Source organism: Biomphalaria glabrata, chromosome 5 (assembly GCF_947242115.1).
Source record: "Biomphalaria glabrata chromosome 5, xgBioGlab47.1, whole genome shotgun sequence".
NCBI classification, from domain to species: Eukaryota; Metazoa; Mollusca; class Gastropoda; family Planorbidae; genus Biomphalaria; species Biomphalaria glabrata.
The window spans coordinates 4,045,607-4,062,022 of record NC_074715.1 but is presented as its reverse complement, the minus strand read 5'-3'; the positions used below and the strand labels follow the sequence as shown (position 1 = coordinate 4,062,022).

Sequence of the window (16,416 nt, the reverse complement as noted above, 5' to 3'; positions counted from 1 at the left end):
ACATTTTAACCAGTTTTTCTAAACATTTAGACACAATGTTAAACATGTCTAAAGTCATTTATTTCCTTTGGTATGGAAACCTTTGGCACAGGTACAATTATGGACGACTTCCACACATTTGGTATCTCGTTAATTAGTAATGAAGTGGAAAAAATCTCAAAAGTAACATTTTACTTCTGGGTTAAACTGAAGAAATACAAAAGACGAAAACACTTGTCAAAGGTCAAGATGTTTCTTATGTACCGGTATAATGTTTTGTTTGCTTAGAAAATTAAAATCTTAAAGGAAGCTACATGTTTACACTCTACAGTTCTGATTTGAGATTAACTCATCAAATGATTGTGTGGCTACTTTTACTGATAGTCACTGTAGTGCAATGCCAAGGTAAATACAGTAATAAGCTATTGTATATAAAATTTGATTTGTAAATTAAAAAAAAATGTCTAATGTTTTAGAAACATTTAAACTTGCCTGTACTGTGACCAGCTTTATATAACCTTTCTCTAGAAATAGGATAATATAGTACTAATATGACATCAACATTTATGTTTTCTGCATTATACATTTGTTTTATTTAAAAAAAAAAAAAGGATTTTTTTTCCTTCCAATATTACTGGTATAAAATTAGAAAAAAAAAAAATACAGAAATAATATTTTTCAATGGTTGCCATAGACATTTATCAATCGCAGTGGCGCTATAACACATGGAGGGCTATGTTCTGCATTTAGCACATCCTTCCATTTAGATCTCTCGAAAACTTTTCGTAACCATGCCAGATGCATATATATATATATATATATAGTTGTAATAATGAAATTAAAATTATCATTGAACCCCCTATATTGATGAAATTATATAAAAAAAATAAACGAAAAATAAAGGTTGGTTTAAAGGACATGAGCATTAAAATACTATTTAATCTTATTAGAATATGCATCCTCTTTCGGGATACCTCATCTCAAGAACCATAAAGAAACTTTAAAAGACGCTAAATAAAACGTGAGATTTATAATAGAATAAATATTCTCATTTAATTAGAGCAACAACATTAATGACATTATTAAATTTAGAGACGCTACAGGACAGAAGGATAAAAACTAATCCCGTGGGACGAAATATTCAAATAAATATTTTTCGGCTCGTTTATTACAGTCTAGGAGAAATTTTATTAATTTATCCCGCTCACATATACAAGATTTTGTACAGGCGCACCGCAACTAACAGTAAGAACAGAAAAGTATATTTAATGTATAATTTAAAATGATTTAATGACTAAGAGTTTACACAAGATAATTTGATATAAAAAATATAATCGAGAATTGAAAATGGTATATTAATATCTAAAATAATTGCTCATCATGAATTTCTGATTGGTGAGTGATTGGAAGAGTGTTCCTATGTCTGGCTACTTATTTTCTTAGCTGCTAACCCTTGGGTCGTCTTCTGGCGGTCGTCGGACTGGCACTCAGAAGGATGAATCATTCGGCTCTGTCTTAGGACGTCGTCTGGGGATGTCCTCTGTGCTAGGGTTAGACCGTTTATGGCTGTGCTAACTCACACCAGTTTATCTTCTGCAGTTTAAGCAGTCGGCATTGCGCAGTAGCTATTGGTCAGTGGAAATTTTGGGCCGTATACTGGGCAGATGATACTGGGCAGAAGACACTGTAGACACTGGGCAATATTCTATGGCCTAGGACAGTAGGTGATGCCATCTTCCTGACAGGTATGTAATTGGGGGGTATCTGGTGTGGTCGGCTACGGTCACAGCTTTGTGTGAAGATCTGGCCGTTACGGCAAGCAGTTACATATACAGCAACCATGCTGGGATATGAAAGACAATTAGGAACCTCCTAAAGGCGTTGAAGAGGGATTCCCATACGTCTTGCAATCTATCAGATGTAGGTATTGGTATCAATCCCAATAAGGCATTTAAAACAATTAGCATGAAATCTTAAAGTATACATAACGTGATGATAACCAAAATATAAGGGAGTAAACCACAATAATTGTGTTATCATACAATGTAGGATGATACTAGTCAAGATTCATCCATTGAATGTGATTACGTCGATAATTAATGAGTTATAGTAAAACGGGGAATGAGTATGTCGAGTCAAGCTATAATGATAAAGGTTGATATAATTAATCAAAATCATATTTATTCAAGGATTTATTCACAAGGGTGTAATGCATAATAATATTTCTGAGTGTATGATAGTAATGTGAAAAAATCAACTGCGCTTGCGCTCTGTAGGTTTAGAGCAGGTGATGTAAGTTCTTAGGCAGCACTTATATTCATGAAACCTTAATGCTCACAATAATTATTAAGATTCCGATATGGGCAAAATGTAATAAATCAAATACACTAAGGGGCAGATAACTGCGGTTACAAATACAGTCAGATGTAGTAGTATTAATGATACTACATGACAATGTAGCATCATTTTAAAATAATGCAATGTACATATATAATAAAGTCATAATGCAATGACTGGGAACGTGGTTGCGTACTCACACATTCCTATAACATAAAATAAGCATATTTATATTCACCCGTTTGTCCATAAGGAAACCTCACAAAGTAAACTCCCTAACAGAGGAGACTGTCTGAATTCTAGCGGGCCTATCTTAGAATGCCTAGGTCTCTCTTTACGTATAGATGGGACTTTTTGTTGACCGGGTGGGGAAGAAAGCTAGTTGATTTTCTCACATATGACCATATACCGGAGGTGTCAGGCGTCAGGTCAGATTTATGGTCTATATTCGTTGCCTACCGTGTGGGTAGGGACTTAAACGAATATGTATTTGTCCAGCCCGAGTAATATTATTCCTAAGGCGGCATGTATTTTACGGGTGAGGGGGGGGGCGAAACTTTAAATAGTTATTAAGCCGCTGTGTATAACGCTGGTACAGCAACTATTGTGCCGCTGGTTCCCAGCTGCTACTGTCGGTTTTGAAGAGCATCATGTCATGTTTGCATACATCTCTATAATTATTATTATAGCTTTTATATAGCGCTACTTTCATGCTTATAGCATGCTCAGAGCGCTTTGGTCCAATCTCATTTGTGGACCACTGGGGGGGGGGAGGGTGTATCTAGGAGTTGGTTTTCCGTGCGGCCTATAGGCGCTCAGTAAACACAACTCGAACCTCGAGCCCCCTTCTAGGTAGCCAAGACAAGTCAAGTTCAAGCGCACTTGACCACGCTTCCCACAAGGTAAAAAGTATAACGTAAAAGTGGGTGACCTGCGGCTCTCCTGCCTTCCATTAGATCGCCATACGGGATGTCCTGTGGAAGTCGACCTACTGGCATTCTACGAAACGTGGCCAAGCCAGCCAAGGCGTCTGCTGCTGATAACAGAGCGGATGTCCTGGCACCCTGCTCTTTGTAGCACTTCCTCATTGGTTATCCTACCATGCCACCTTATTTTAATATACCAGTAAAATGATTAATAAATCCCAGCCAATACTATACAATTGGCAACATGTAACATTTACTAAATATTTCTCCATTAACAACCGTACCACCGTATCAACTCTTACACTAGCCACTTTGCGTTGCCTTGACTTACACTGGGTATAACATTTCAGGACTGACTTCATATACTGGTCTCGTTGTGTCGGACTCGATCGCAGATCAAGATCAAGACATCGTCTCATAATCGCTAGGGCCCTTGATTGTACTAAACAGTACTCCGCACCTAACCATCGTAATAAACCGCTGAACCGTACTGAACCAAGTCGTCTGTAGTGCATCAGACTGTAGAGAACCGTTGTGACTGTAACACAGTCGCTATTATCTAAAGTCTCCATTGGCTTTCTTGAGTCCGACGGAAAGGCACTCAACTATTCTAATTGATTAAATGACTAAATTTAACGTGACTAGTCTGAGTACTTTTCACAACACAGGTATTTCGCGAACCTTCGAGTTGTCACTTGTTTCGGCTAACCACTGCATAGTTGACCTCTCGTCTAGCGCTGGCCTTGGGCGAATTGAGTCGGCTGACTACACACACATTACTACCCCTATCCGAACTATCATCAGGGTTATAACAACATTATACCAGACGACCAGACACCCATCCAGATACAAATAGTACCTGTTCTTAAAATGTGAACTTATAATGATAAGGTTTGTCTTCGACTTCGAAGATTTGTGAGGAATGCAGTATTTCCCGTGGGAACTTATAATATATATATATATATATATATATATATATATATATATATATATATATATATATATATATATATATATATATATATATATATATATATATATATATATATATATATATCAAAATATGTAACTTAAGTTGTTTGTTATTCACAAAGTGGATTCTATTCTGTCCACTTGACCTCGGGACACCGGCCCTAAAACATGGATCTTTCAGCTCTTGACTAATGACTAAATGACCATCTTAAAGCTTACAAAAACACAGAATGTAGTTAATTTGCAAAAGAAAATCGTGTGAAGAGCACTTGTCAAGACATCCGCATTTTTATCTGCAGTTGATTTCTTGGCTGGCTTGAACATGTTTACAGAATGCCTCATGGTTGACTCCTAAACCATACATTTGCAGTTATTTAATTGACAGTTTGAACGCCAAAAAATCGTCAATTTCTTTCTATAATAATTTATGAAATCGCGAAATAAATATCTTCAGAACTAGACCAGTTTGGACAAAGCGGCACAGGAAATATCCAAAATGGACAGCATGCATAAAAGAATGGTCTTAGGTGACTCACGTTGTAAAAATACGAAGGCTAAAACTGGCAAGATTGTCCACTAATGCCTAGCCTGTTTCTCTAGATATGTTTAATATTTTCGTCACTCAAGAAGATGAAAGGGAAAATGATTTTTCTTGAGATTTCAAATGAAACACAGAAAAGGATTTAATCATCTCATTTGTCTGTTTTTCATATTAGCCATGTAGTGGTAGGGCGGTATGTGCTATGAACTGTCTGCTTGATAGTTCTAGGTTTGAGCCCAGCCTGCTACCATCTCTTGGAACGGTGCAAGCTAGGATTTTAAAATATTTTCTTCTGAAGTAGCACTTGAAAAATGTAGAGCACACAGGCAAATGATAGAAATAAAATTATATCATTGTAACAAACATTACTTTGTGAATGATAAACAAAAGCTTCAACAGTTTCTTTTCTCATTAACCTGTTGCAATCAGTCATCAAATCATCCCTTTTGCCTTTGTCAAATATCAATAAATCATCAAATTCTTTTTTTTCATTGATTTTAGAAATCAGTATTCAAATCATCTCTATTCTCATTAACGTGTATCAATCAATCATACAATCTTTCATTTTTTAATTTATTTATATCAATAAGTCATGAAATCTTATCTTCTTATCTTATATAATACAGAAGTTATATATATATATATATATACTAGCCTGAAATTACCCGCGACCTGCGGGTCTAAGTTTGTGTTTACTAATCTAGTGGATTGGATTTAGATGTATGTTAAACTTAGCTAATGATCCTTTCACGTTATTTCTCTTTCTCTACGAAAATAAAATTAGTTTTGCGAAAATGGGTTTACCCAAAGCCGATACATTCATATCTATTGAAAACGAAAAGAGCGATAGCTTTGTTCAGGGGCGTAACTAGGGATTTGGGGGCCCGGGGGGATTGACCTCTTTCGGGGCCCCTTGCATTTTGACATTCGACATATGACATGGAATAATGTACGCAAAAATATATAAGCCCCAAATCAAATTGGTTCAGTATATCAGTAAACTTAACAAAAAGTAATCAAGACTATTTTAATGAATAAAAGCTTTGTTTATTAGTTAAATAATGCACAAGTGACAAATCTCAATTGATATCGCTTCACGTCGTGCATTCTGTGCAGCAAAGACATCTATAACATCAACTACATCGATACTTTCTAGTATTTGTGACTTCACTGACATTAAAGCCATGATAAGCCTTTCTTGTGTCATTGTGCTCCTGAGATAGCTTTTGATGAACTTGAGCTTTGAGAATGATCTCTCACATGACGTAATGGAAGTGGCCTGAGTTAGCGGTATTCGGAGGAGGTTGCAAAGTTTGAGCACACGTAATTACCATATGAAGCCTGTTTCCTCAATATGTCTATTGGTGATTGTATTACTGGTTTGTTGATGAAAAGTGCTCGTGCATCAATGACATCATACAAACAGGAAAAGTAGCACAGTTTGTCATAAGCGGGTCTTCATCTAACAGGTGTCTTGGTTCAAGAAGAAACCCAAAGGTATCCATTTTCTTTCCAGCCTTTGGAGTCTGCCTTTCATCTCCATATGAAATCTGTCTAGCACTTCTGTCGCATCACGTTTGAATTGGAGTTCTATTGACAGTCCTACATTAGAACTCAACTTCCCATCAAGTCTTTTCTTTCTTCTATAGCTTTTATATAGCGTTACTTTCATGCTTATAGCATGCTCAGAGCGCTTTGGTCCAATCTAGGAGTTGGTTTTCCGTTCTGCCTTTAGGCGCTCAGTAAACGCAACTCTGCCCGAGTCGGGTGTCGAACCTCGAGTCCCCTTCTAGGTAGCCAAGACAAGCCAAGTTCAAGCGCACTTAGCCTCTCGACCACGCTTCCCACAGGGATTACAGGGAATCCATAGTATTCACTACCTTCTTTTGCTTTTTTGATGGATTGGGTTTTTGTCAGTTTCTCATCATTTTGCAGAAAGCATGAAAGGGTACTAATTTCTTTAGCAGCTTTCCATATATGCAGTCCAGACTTTTGTAGTTTCTTCCGAACTATATAAATTGGGAGCAAGAGCTTTGACCAGAATTCAAGATAGGCAAACAATTATTAATTTTCCACTGCATGAAGAAGATTCTGTCCTAATATTATATGGTACTACGTCATTGTTGGTTGTTTATGTTTTGTGCGCAAGCAAAAGGATTCAGAGCATACAAAAGTGGGAAAGATCCATATCTCGTTATGCTCGAGTATAGAAATTGTCCGATAAGTGAACTGCCGTATTCACAATCACAACTTCTGACGAGTAGAAGACTCAGGGAATCATTCGAACTGATCCCAAACTATTGAAACCATCGGTAGCTGAAAATGCAGAGACATTACTCAACGAACGACAGATGAAAAGCAAAGTGAAATACAATGCAAAAGCAAGACTACCTAAAGATTATTCTGTCGGAGAGTTCGTCTAGGTCAAACATGGCAGAAAGCAGTTGTCATAAAAAACATTCAGCACCCAGATCTTACATCATAAAGACAAACGGAAAAACATACAGAAGAAATCAACGCTTTTTGAATAAGAGTTTCGATGAAGACATCTCTGGGTAGGCCTACTATGATACCGATGGAGACAATGAACTGCAAACTGTTGGAACAAACGAAACAGACAGTTATAGACCAACGTCTAGAGAACTTGTTGTGCCAGTCAAGACAACCAGAAGTGGACGAATTGTTAAAGTTCCTACTAGACAGGGCCGGCCTTAGGCCTCTGCAGCCTATGCGGTCGCAGTGGACCCCGCGCTTTCATAGGACACGCGCTAATTCTAAGTGTACATTATTAAATTAAACCATTATAACGTATATAAAATAACAGGGTTTTCGTGACCTCCTGATTTTCCAGGGCCTCCAGGAAATCTCACGAAAAGGCAAAATATACGATAAAGTCCTGAACTTTTTTTTAATTTATTCAAATCTCCTTAAGAATAAACGAAATTGACATTTTGGGGTGCCAATAAATAAAAAGTGGCATTTCGAGCTTTCATTTGATAAAAATGTATTGCAAAGACGAAAGTAGGCCTATTTTCTAATTAAAAAAAAAACTTTTGACATTATGCTTATCCCTACCGAGACTAGGCCCCGCGCAATCAGTTTTGCATAGGGCCCCCAAATGGTAGATATCACTCTTAAGAACTTGAAAAGGAAGGGTGTGATAATAACTTCAAAAGGAAGGATGTGCTAATATTATATGATATTATGTTATTGTTTGTTGTTTATGTTTTGTGCAAAAGCAAAAGGATTAGATGGAAATAAAAATAGAGTTTCCATTGGATTTGAAAGATGAATAGAGGGGTAATAACTCGAGTGTGAAGTTTAATTCTGAAATTATAGACGCCAAACCCGAATAATGGACTATTCTTGCATTATTAAGAATAACTTTTGGATCTGTTATACTCGATTCTGTAAATTTTGCTTCAAGGTTAATTAGTGTAGCCATAAAATACTCGCCATTTAGATCTATTATTAGTAAAGGTAACAAGATACCTGGAATTCGCTGTATATCATGCAGTTTTATTCGTGGCAACAAAGTTTAAAATGTAAAACTAACTTTAAAAAAAACTTTAATCTCTGTGGGAAAAAATATTTTTTAAATGTCAACAAAGTCAACGTACTGATAGACCTAGATCTAGGTTTAGTCTTTGTGATAAATTTTTAATCCATAAATGTTGAAAAAAAAGACACCCGTTGACACTATTTGTCAATCAAATATATTAATTTATGTATTTACAAATAAATTTCGGACACCCATTTGGGGGCCCCCCATAGGTGGGGGCCCGGGGGGATTTTAAATTTCTCCCCCCCCACCCCCCCCCCCTTAGTTACGCCACTGGCTTTGTTAAATGAATAGGATTATATAATGAACAATAAAACGAAATAATTTTTAGTACGCGATTCATGAATGAATATAGATCTAGGCCTATCTCAACCCGGATTTGCAGCTTTCGTAAACGAATGCAGTCTATTAAAAATGCTTTAGAAAACCAAATTTGAATGTTTATTTGATCAAAATAGGAAATGAATGGACTATAATTAGTAGTATAGTATAAAGCTATCTGTGCTAAGAGAAGTTTTATCAACTTAGAGTTGAATTATAGTTTTAGATCTAGGGATGGGATTATAAAGTAAACAAATACACGAATTAATTTTTAGTAAGCGATTCATTACGGTATTGTCTAATGAAAGAATGTTTGTCAGGAAATCTGCAGTCACAGATATAACGAACTAATTTATTAAAAAAATGCTTTTGAAATACAAAATTGAAAGTTAATTTTATTATATAATAAAATCAATGGATCTTCTTTTGTATTTTCATGTGTCAAAGTAAAAAACTCTGCGCAAAGTGTATTTCTAAAATTAGATCTAGGTCTAAATCCTTTCGATCTTTTCTATGTCAACATTGTAGACATGGCCTAGATCCATAAAATACTATAGCTGTAATAGAGTCAGACAACTTTATTTTTTTTTAGGGTCTTAAGTTTGTTTTAGGGCTACAATCCATACACTAAGGTCTAAGTTGGTACCTAAGAAACATTCCTGCTAAGTTTTATCAAGATTGGTCTAGCGGTTTTGATGTCTATAAGTAACATACATACATACATAGACCTCACATTCTACTTTTTAATATACTAGACATATGTTACCCGCGACCCGCGGGTCTTTATTTGCGCATTACTGTTGATATAGTCACTGAGAGTGTTTTGTAAACAATTAAACGAAATAATAATGTACTAAGTAAAGCGAATGTGTCAATGTAAAAATATTGTGAATAAAGCTATGAAATCAAAATAGCTAATAGGCTTAAATCCATTTTTTCAAATTAAAACATTTGCTTTTAGGCCTACATATATTTGATTAAAATTTGAGATGAATAGACTTCATTTTGTATGTTCATATGTTACAGTATAAAGTAGATCTTTAGGTAGACATAGATCTAAATCTACACTAATCTAGAAATCTAGAGTTAAAAAATGGCTTTAATAGAGTTCATTCTGTGTTGCGCATGCGTGACCTTTTTTTCATGAATGAATATCTCAACACGGCTACGCAGCTTTAGCGAACAGCGAACGAATGTAGTAAAAATGCTTTAGAAAAACAAATTTGAATGTTAATTTGATTAAAATATGAAATGAATGGACAATAATTAGTATGTTTATGTGTTAAAGCATAAAACTATCTTTGCGAAAAGAAGTTTTATCATCTTAGAGTTCAAAAAGAGTTTTAGACCTAGGCCTAGGAATAGACTCAGTAGAGAGATGTGTTAATGTGTAACCATTTGCCTTGGTAATGTCTAATGAAAGAATGTTCGCCAGGAAATCTGTAGTCACAGATATCAGGAACTAATTTATGTAAAAAATGCTTTTGAATAATCTAGTGGATTGGATTTAGATGTATGTTAAACTTAGCTAATGATCCTTTCACGTTATTTCTCTTTCGCTACGAAAATAAAATTAGGTTTGCGAAAATGGGTTTACCCGAAGTCGATACATTCTTATCTATTAAAAACGAAAAGAGCGATAGCTTTGTTAAATGAATGGGATTATAAAGTGAACAATTTAACGAAATTATATTTAGTACGCGATTCATGAATGAATATAGATCTAGGCCTATCTCAACTCGGCTTCGCAGCTTTCGTAGGCGAATGTAGCTTTAGAAAACCAAATTTGAATGTTTATTTGATCAAAATATGAAATGAATGGACTTTAATTAATATATTTATGTGTTAAAGTATAAAACTATCTGTGCGAAGAGAAGTTTTATCATCTTAGAGTTGAATTAGAGTTTTAGATCTAGGGATGGGATTATAAAGTAAACAATTAAACGAATTAATATTTAGTACGCGATTCATTACGGAATTGTCTAATGAAAGAATGTTCGTCAGGAAATCTGTAATCACAGATATAAGGAACTAATTAATGTAAAAAATGCTTTTGAAACACAAAATTGAAGGTTAATTTTATTATATAATGAAATCAATGGATCTTCTTTTGTCTTTTCATGTGTCAAAGTAAAAATTTATATGCGCAAAGTGTATTTCTTAAAATTAGATCTAGGTCTAAATCCTTTCTATCTTTTCTCATGTCAACATTGTAGACATGGCCTAGATCCATAAAATACTATAGCTGTAATAGAGTCGGACAACTATATTTTTTTTGAGGGTCTTAAGTTTGTTTTAGGACTACAATACATGCACTACGGTCTAAGTTGGTACCCAAGGAACATTCCCGCCTAGTTTTATCAAGATTGGTCAAGCGGTTTTGATGTCTATAAGTAACATACATACATACATACACCACACATTCTACTTTATAATATACTAGACATATGTTACCCGCTACCCGCGGGTCTTTATTTGCGCATTACTGTCGATATAGTCACTGAGAGTGTTTTGTAAACAATTAAACGAAATAATAATAATGTAATAAGTAAAGCGAATGTGTCAATGTAAAAATAGTGTGAATGAAGCTATCAAATCAAAATAGCTAATAGGCTTAATTAAATCCATTTTTTTTTTCAAATTAAAACATTTGCTTGAAGGCCTACATATATTTGATTAAAATTTGAGATGAATAGACTAAATTTTGTATGTTCATGTGTATAAAGTATAAAGTAGATCTTGAGGTAGACGTAGATCTAAATCTACACTAATCTAGAGTTCTGTGCTGCGCATGCGTGAACTTTTTTTCATGAATGAATATAGGCCTATCTCAACACGGCTACGCAGCTTTAGCGAACAGCGAACGAATGTATTAAAAATGCTTTAGAAAAACAAATTTGAATGTTAATTTGATTAAAATATCAAATGAATGGACAATAATTAGTATGTTTATGTGTTAAAGCATAAAACTATCTTTGCGAAAAGAAGTTTTATCATCTTAGAGTTCAGTAAGAGTTTTAGACCTAGGCCTAGGAATAGACTCAGACCTCAGAAGAGAGATGTGTTAATGTGTAACCATTTGGTAATGTCTAATGAAAGAATGTTCGCCAGGAAATCTGTAGATATCAGGAACTAATTTATGTAAAAAATGCTTTTGAATAATCTAGTGGATTGGATTTATATGTATGTTAAACTTAGCTAATGATCCTTTCACGTTATTTCTCTTTCGCTACGAAAATAAAATTAGGTTTGCGAAAATGGGTTTACCCGAAGTCGATACATTCTTATCTATTAAAAACGAAAAGAGCGATAGCTTTGTTAAATGAATGGGATTATAAAGTGAATAATTTAACGAAATTATATTTACTACGCGATTCATGAATGAATATAGATCTAGGCCCATCTCAACTCAGCTTCGCAGCTTTCGTAGATGAATGTAGCTTTAGAAAACCAAATTTGAATGTTTATTTGATCAAAATATGAAATGAATGGACTTTAATTAATATGTTTATGTGTTAAAGTATAAAACTATCTGTGCGAAGAGAAGTTTTATCATCTTAGAGTTGAATTAGAGTTTTAGATATAGGGATGGGATTATTAAGTAAACAATTAAACGAATTAATTTTTAGTACGCGATTCATTACGGTATTGTCTAATGAAAGAATGTTCGTCAGGAAATCTGTTGTCACAGATATCAGGAACTAATTTATGTAAAAAATGCTTTTGAAACACAAAATTGAAGGTTAATTTAATTATATAATGAAAGCAATGGATCTTCGTTTGTCTTTTCATGTGTCAAAGTAAAAAACTATCTGCGCAAAGTGTATTTCTTAAAATTATATCTAGGTCTAAATCCTTTCTATCTTTTCTCATGTCAACATTGTAGACATGGCCTAGATCCATAAAATACTATAGCTGTAATAGAGTCGGACAACTTTATTTTTTTTGAGGGTCTTACATTTGTTTTAGGGCTACAATACATTCACTAAGGTCTAAGTTGGTACCCAAGGAACATTCCTGCCTAGTTTTATCAAGATTGGTCAAGCGGTTTTGATGTCTATAAGTAACATACATACATACATACATACATACCCCTCACATTCTACTTTATAATATAGATATATATATATATATATATATATATATATATATATATATATATATATATATATATATATATATATATATATATATATATATATATATATATATATATATATATATATATATATATATATATATAGAGAGAGAGAGAGAGAGAGAGAGAGAGAGAGAGATGATAGATAGATAGATAGATAGATAAATAGATAGATAGATAGATAGATAGATAGATAGATAGATAGATAGAGAGATAGATAGATAGATAGATAGATAGAGAGATAGATAGATAGATTTAGCTCTCATATTATTTTAGACACGTTTTCTCGGATCAAGTTAAAATTGTGCAGAATTATTTATAGTCAAGAAACATACGACTATTATTTTAAAAGTTAACCAATTACCTAATCATTTAGTACTAATTGAATAATTTTGTTTTATATAGCAGAAAAAGAGATAAAAAAAATAATCCACAGATGAATGGCAGTACTTAGCTGTTCGTTTCCTTAGATAAGCTTTTTTTTTAAATTATTTTCTATTACTTGTTATATAATTATTTAAATGTTGTTTGTTATATTCTAGATTTTTGTCATGTCAATACCTATAATTCCTCATGTAAGTACGCGTGTCGTTGTAAAGGACCTTGTGACTCTGATGGCAACTGTATAGGATCGTCCTGCAGCGAAGGATGGTTTGGTTCAGCCTGTCAATACAGTAAGACTTCTGTGTTTAAACTGTAATAAAGCTGTTGGTGGCACAGATGGGGGTAGTAGTATGTGTGTAGTCAGCCGACGCAAATCGCCTCAGGCCAGCGCTAGACGAGGAGTTACGACGGCTTCCGGAGACGAGTGTCAACATGACGGTTCGCGATGGATCGGCGTTGTGATTAGAGCTCAGGAGCGTCACGAGGGATGTAGTCATCTGACCACACAGAATGGTCGAGCGACGTCCGTCCGGTTCGAGAAGGCCAGCGGAGACCCATTATAAAGAGCGTATGTATCACAGTCAAGACGGTTCAGAAAAGGTCCACAAGAATACGGTTCACTACAGTCCGGTCGGCTAAAGCATAGCTGGCGTCTTGATCTTGGTCTGTGATCGAGTCCGACACAACGAGCCAGGTGTGAAGTCAATCCTGAACTGTTGAACTTAGTGCAAGCCCGGAACGAGATGTAGAGGGCAGTGCAAGAGTTGATACGGTGGTACGGTGTTATCGGAGAGATATTTGTACAGTGTACGTTTTGCCAATTGTACAGTATTGGCTGTGATTTATTCAACTATTAAAAAGTTACGTTACTTTGGAGCCCGAAGTTTTCAAGTTCTTTAAGTTGGTGGTGTGTGGTGCAGTTTGCAGAGAGCCTGGATAGTGAGATTCGTAACAAAACATTGGATTTGCCCTTTATTTTAGAACATTAAAATAAAATAAGAAGAAAACAAAGGTAGCTTGTTTTATTATACTCGGTGAAAGTGTTGATCTTCTACTTAGTAAGCAGGGCCGCCTTAGGCCACTACAACCTATGTGGCCACAGTGGGCCCCTCACTGTCATAGTGCAAGCGCCAATTCTTAGTGTAAATTAATACATTTAACCTTTATAACATAAATGGGTTCACGCGGCCGCCTGATTTTCCAGGAGCTCAATGATTTTCCAGAAAAATAAACGAAATTGTTATCTTTAAGGCATATTCTAACAAATACCTCCAAAACCTCTGTAGAAATTTAAGCTTATATGTCTACTAATTAAAGATGCACTGATGGCCCAAACTACTTTGTATCATAGTATTTTCAGGAATACCCGTAAGTGTGGCATCTGATGAAAGAACCTTCTCGATCCAAAAGCTAATAAAGAATTACTTGAGGTCAATAATTAACGACGAAAGATTTAACAATTAGTTAATTCTTGCTATTTAGCGTGATCTATGTAGGAAACAGAACTTTGATGATAAACTGTATGTGTTCGCTACACGCAAGGCTCGTTAAATTGGATCATGATTTTTTTACCTAGTAAAGAATGAATGAAATATAAAGAAGAATTTATTTTCAAATACGTAATCCTAATTTTCACTTATTAACACTATCCCTACCCAGACTGGGGCCCGCGCAATCCATTTTGCAAACAGGCCTCGCACTTCTAAAGGCCGGTCCTGTTGGTAAGCAATGCCGGTAAGAAAGCAGATTTCGTTATTTTTAGCCATGCAAATTTTAAAAAAAAGTGATTACAACAGCGCTTAATTAAAGAATGTAAATATTTGTAGTGTTTATTTTAGAGCACTTTGGCGCTGAGGCATCATCTTCATTTTCATTTTTTTTTTCATCATTTTTTAAATTAACGTTTGACTCGCGAAGCGTTTTCCATGTTTTGGGTTTAGCTGCAAGGCAGAAGAGGTTTAAATTCAGTTTTTCTTGGTGGGTAGCCAGGCATGGCTAACGAGCCCCTCCTGCCAGACGCTTACTGGTCTAGAATCCAGTTAGTCATCTTCGCCCTGTGAGTTGAAACGATTCCATCGGACTTAATATCTGAGCCACACGTAAAGGCCAGGAGTTAGACTGGTGGTCATAAGCTATTTAAGACGCATGCCTTTAGGAAGCCTTTTTAAGTAGAGGAGTGCTTACATCCATAACCAATTCCGGCAATGACAACACTGCGGTATCAGTGCGGGTATCATGGCTGTTAATTTGCCCCCCCAAAAAAAATTTCGATAAAAATCTTTAGTGACAGCTAAGTCTAGATAATGTAAAAAAAAAGATTACCTAATTTAAAGATTTCTCAAATATTTTCTATTTTCTTATTTATTCCCTACATTGAGGTGATGTTGTTATGACTGCAACCATACATCCAAAAAGAGCAGAAAGTTTACGATCTAACTCATCAGGACATGACTGTGGACAGCGTTTCGGTCCTCATTATGTCTTATTGACTTGGATTGAAGAACAACCGTTTACATGGTTGAGGATCATTATACTAAATCAAAGCAAGTCTTTTTACAAAGCTTAAATTAACTCACTCTGTCTGTCTGGTACATTTTATTTCTCCCACATTATACTCAGATCAAGCTGCAATTTTGCACAATTATTTCTTTTGCCTGACAAAACACAAATTAATTTAAAACTAATCAACTTGTTAATAGGCTTTGTTGCTGAACATAAAAATTATATATGTGTCAGACGCGAATAGCCCAATTTTCAGTAAAAGAAATTACAAAAGTCATTTCTCTATAGAAGAAGTTACGAAAGCTATATAAAATACAACCACAGACCTATATATACTACAATAAATATAGGTTTTTGATTGCTAGTTACGATTCATTTAGGTAGGTGCTGTTTTACTATTACATACCAAGTATTAGAGTTTAGAAAAACCCAGGTTTGTTTCTTGTGTAACACTATTAGCTAACACCTCATATCATCTCTCCATTAGTATATTTAGATCTATAATCTAATTCTAGTCTAGATCTATAAATAAAAATCGAATAGATCTAGTAATAGTATAGATTCTATCTTGAAACTACATTGCCGAGTCTAGCCTATGCTATGCCTATAGTCAGTTTTTATTAGAAAAAAGTCTAGATATTAATAAAGACTAAAGTTTTTTAATTATTAGATTATTATATATAGACATAAGACATAGATCTAATAATACTGTAATACGTTTACTATACTCTATACTTAATCTACTAAACTAGAG

At 34.7% G+C, this 16,416-nt stretch overlaps 1 protein-coding gene across 2 annotated transcripts in view; it reads left to right on the top strand.

Annotated features, from left to right (window-relative positions):
- The first annotated feature begins 217 nt into the window (after positions 1–217).
- Positions 218–16,416, top strand: part of LOC106066879 (uncharacterized) — a 32,680-nt gene continuing 16,481 nt past the window's right edge. For both annotated transcript variants that reach the window (XM_056029055.1, XM_056029054.1), the window contains exons 1-3: positions 218–384; positions 13,319–13,450; positions 15,539–15,703. In XM_056029055.1, the coding sequence (XP_055885030.1) occupies positions 294–384; positions 13,319–13,450; positions 15,539–15,703 (388 nt within the window). In that variant the 5' untranslated portion in view covers positions 218–293. The remainder of the gene's footprint in view (positions 385–13,318; positions 13,451–15,538; positions 15,704–16,416) is intronic.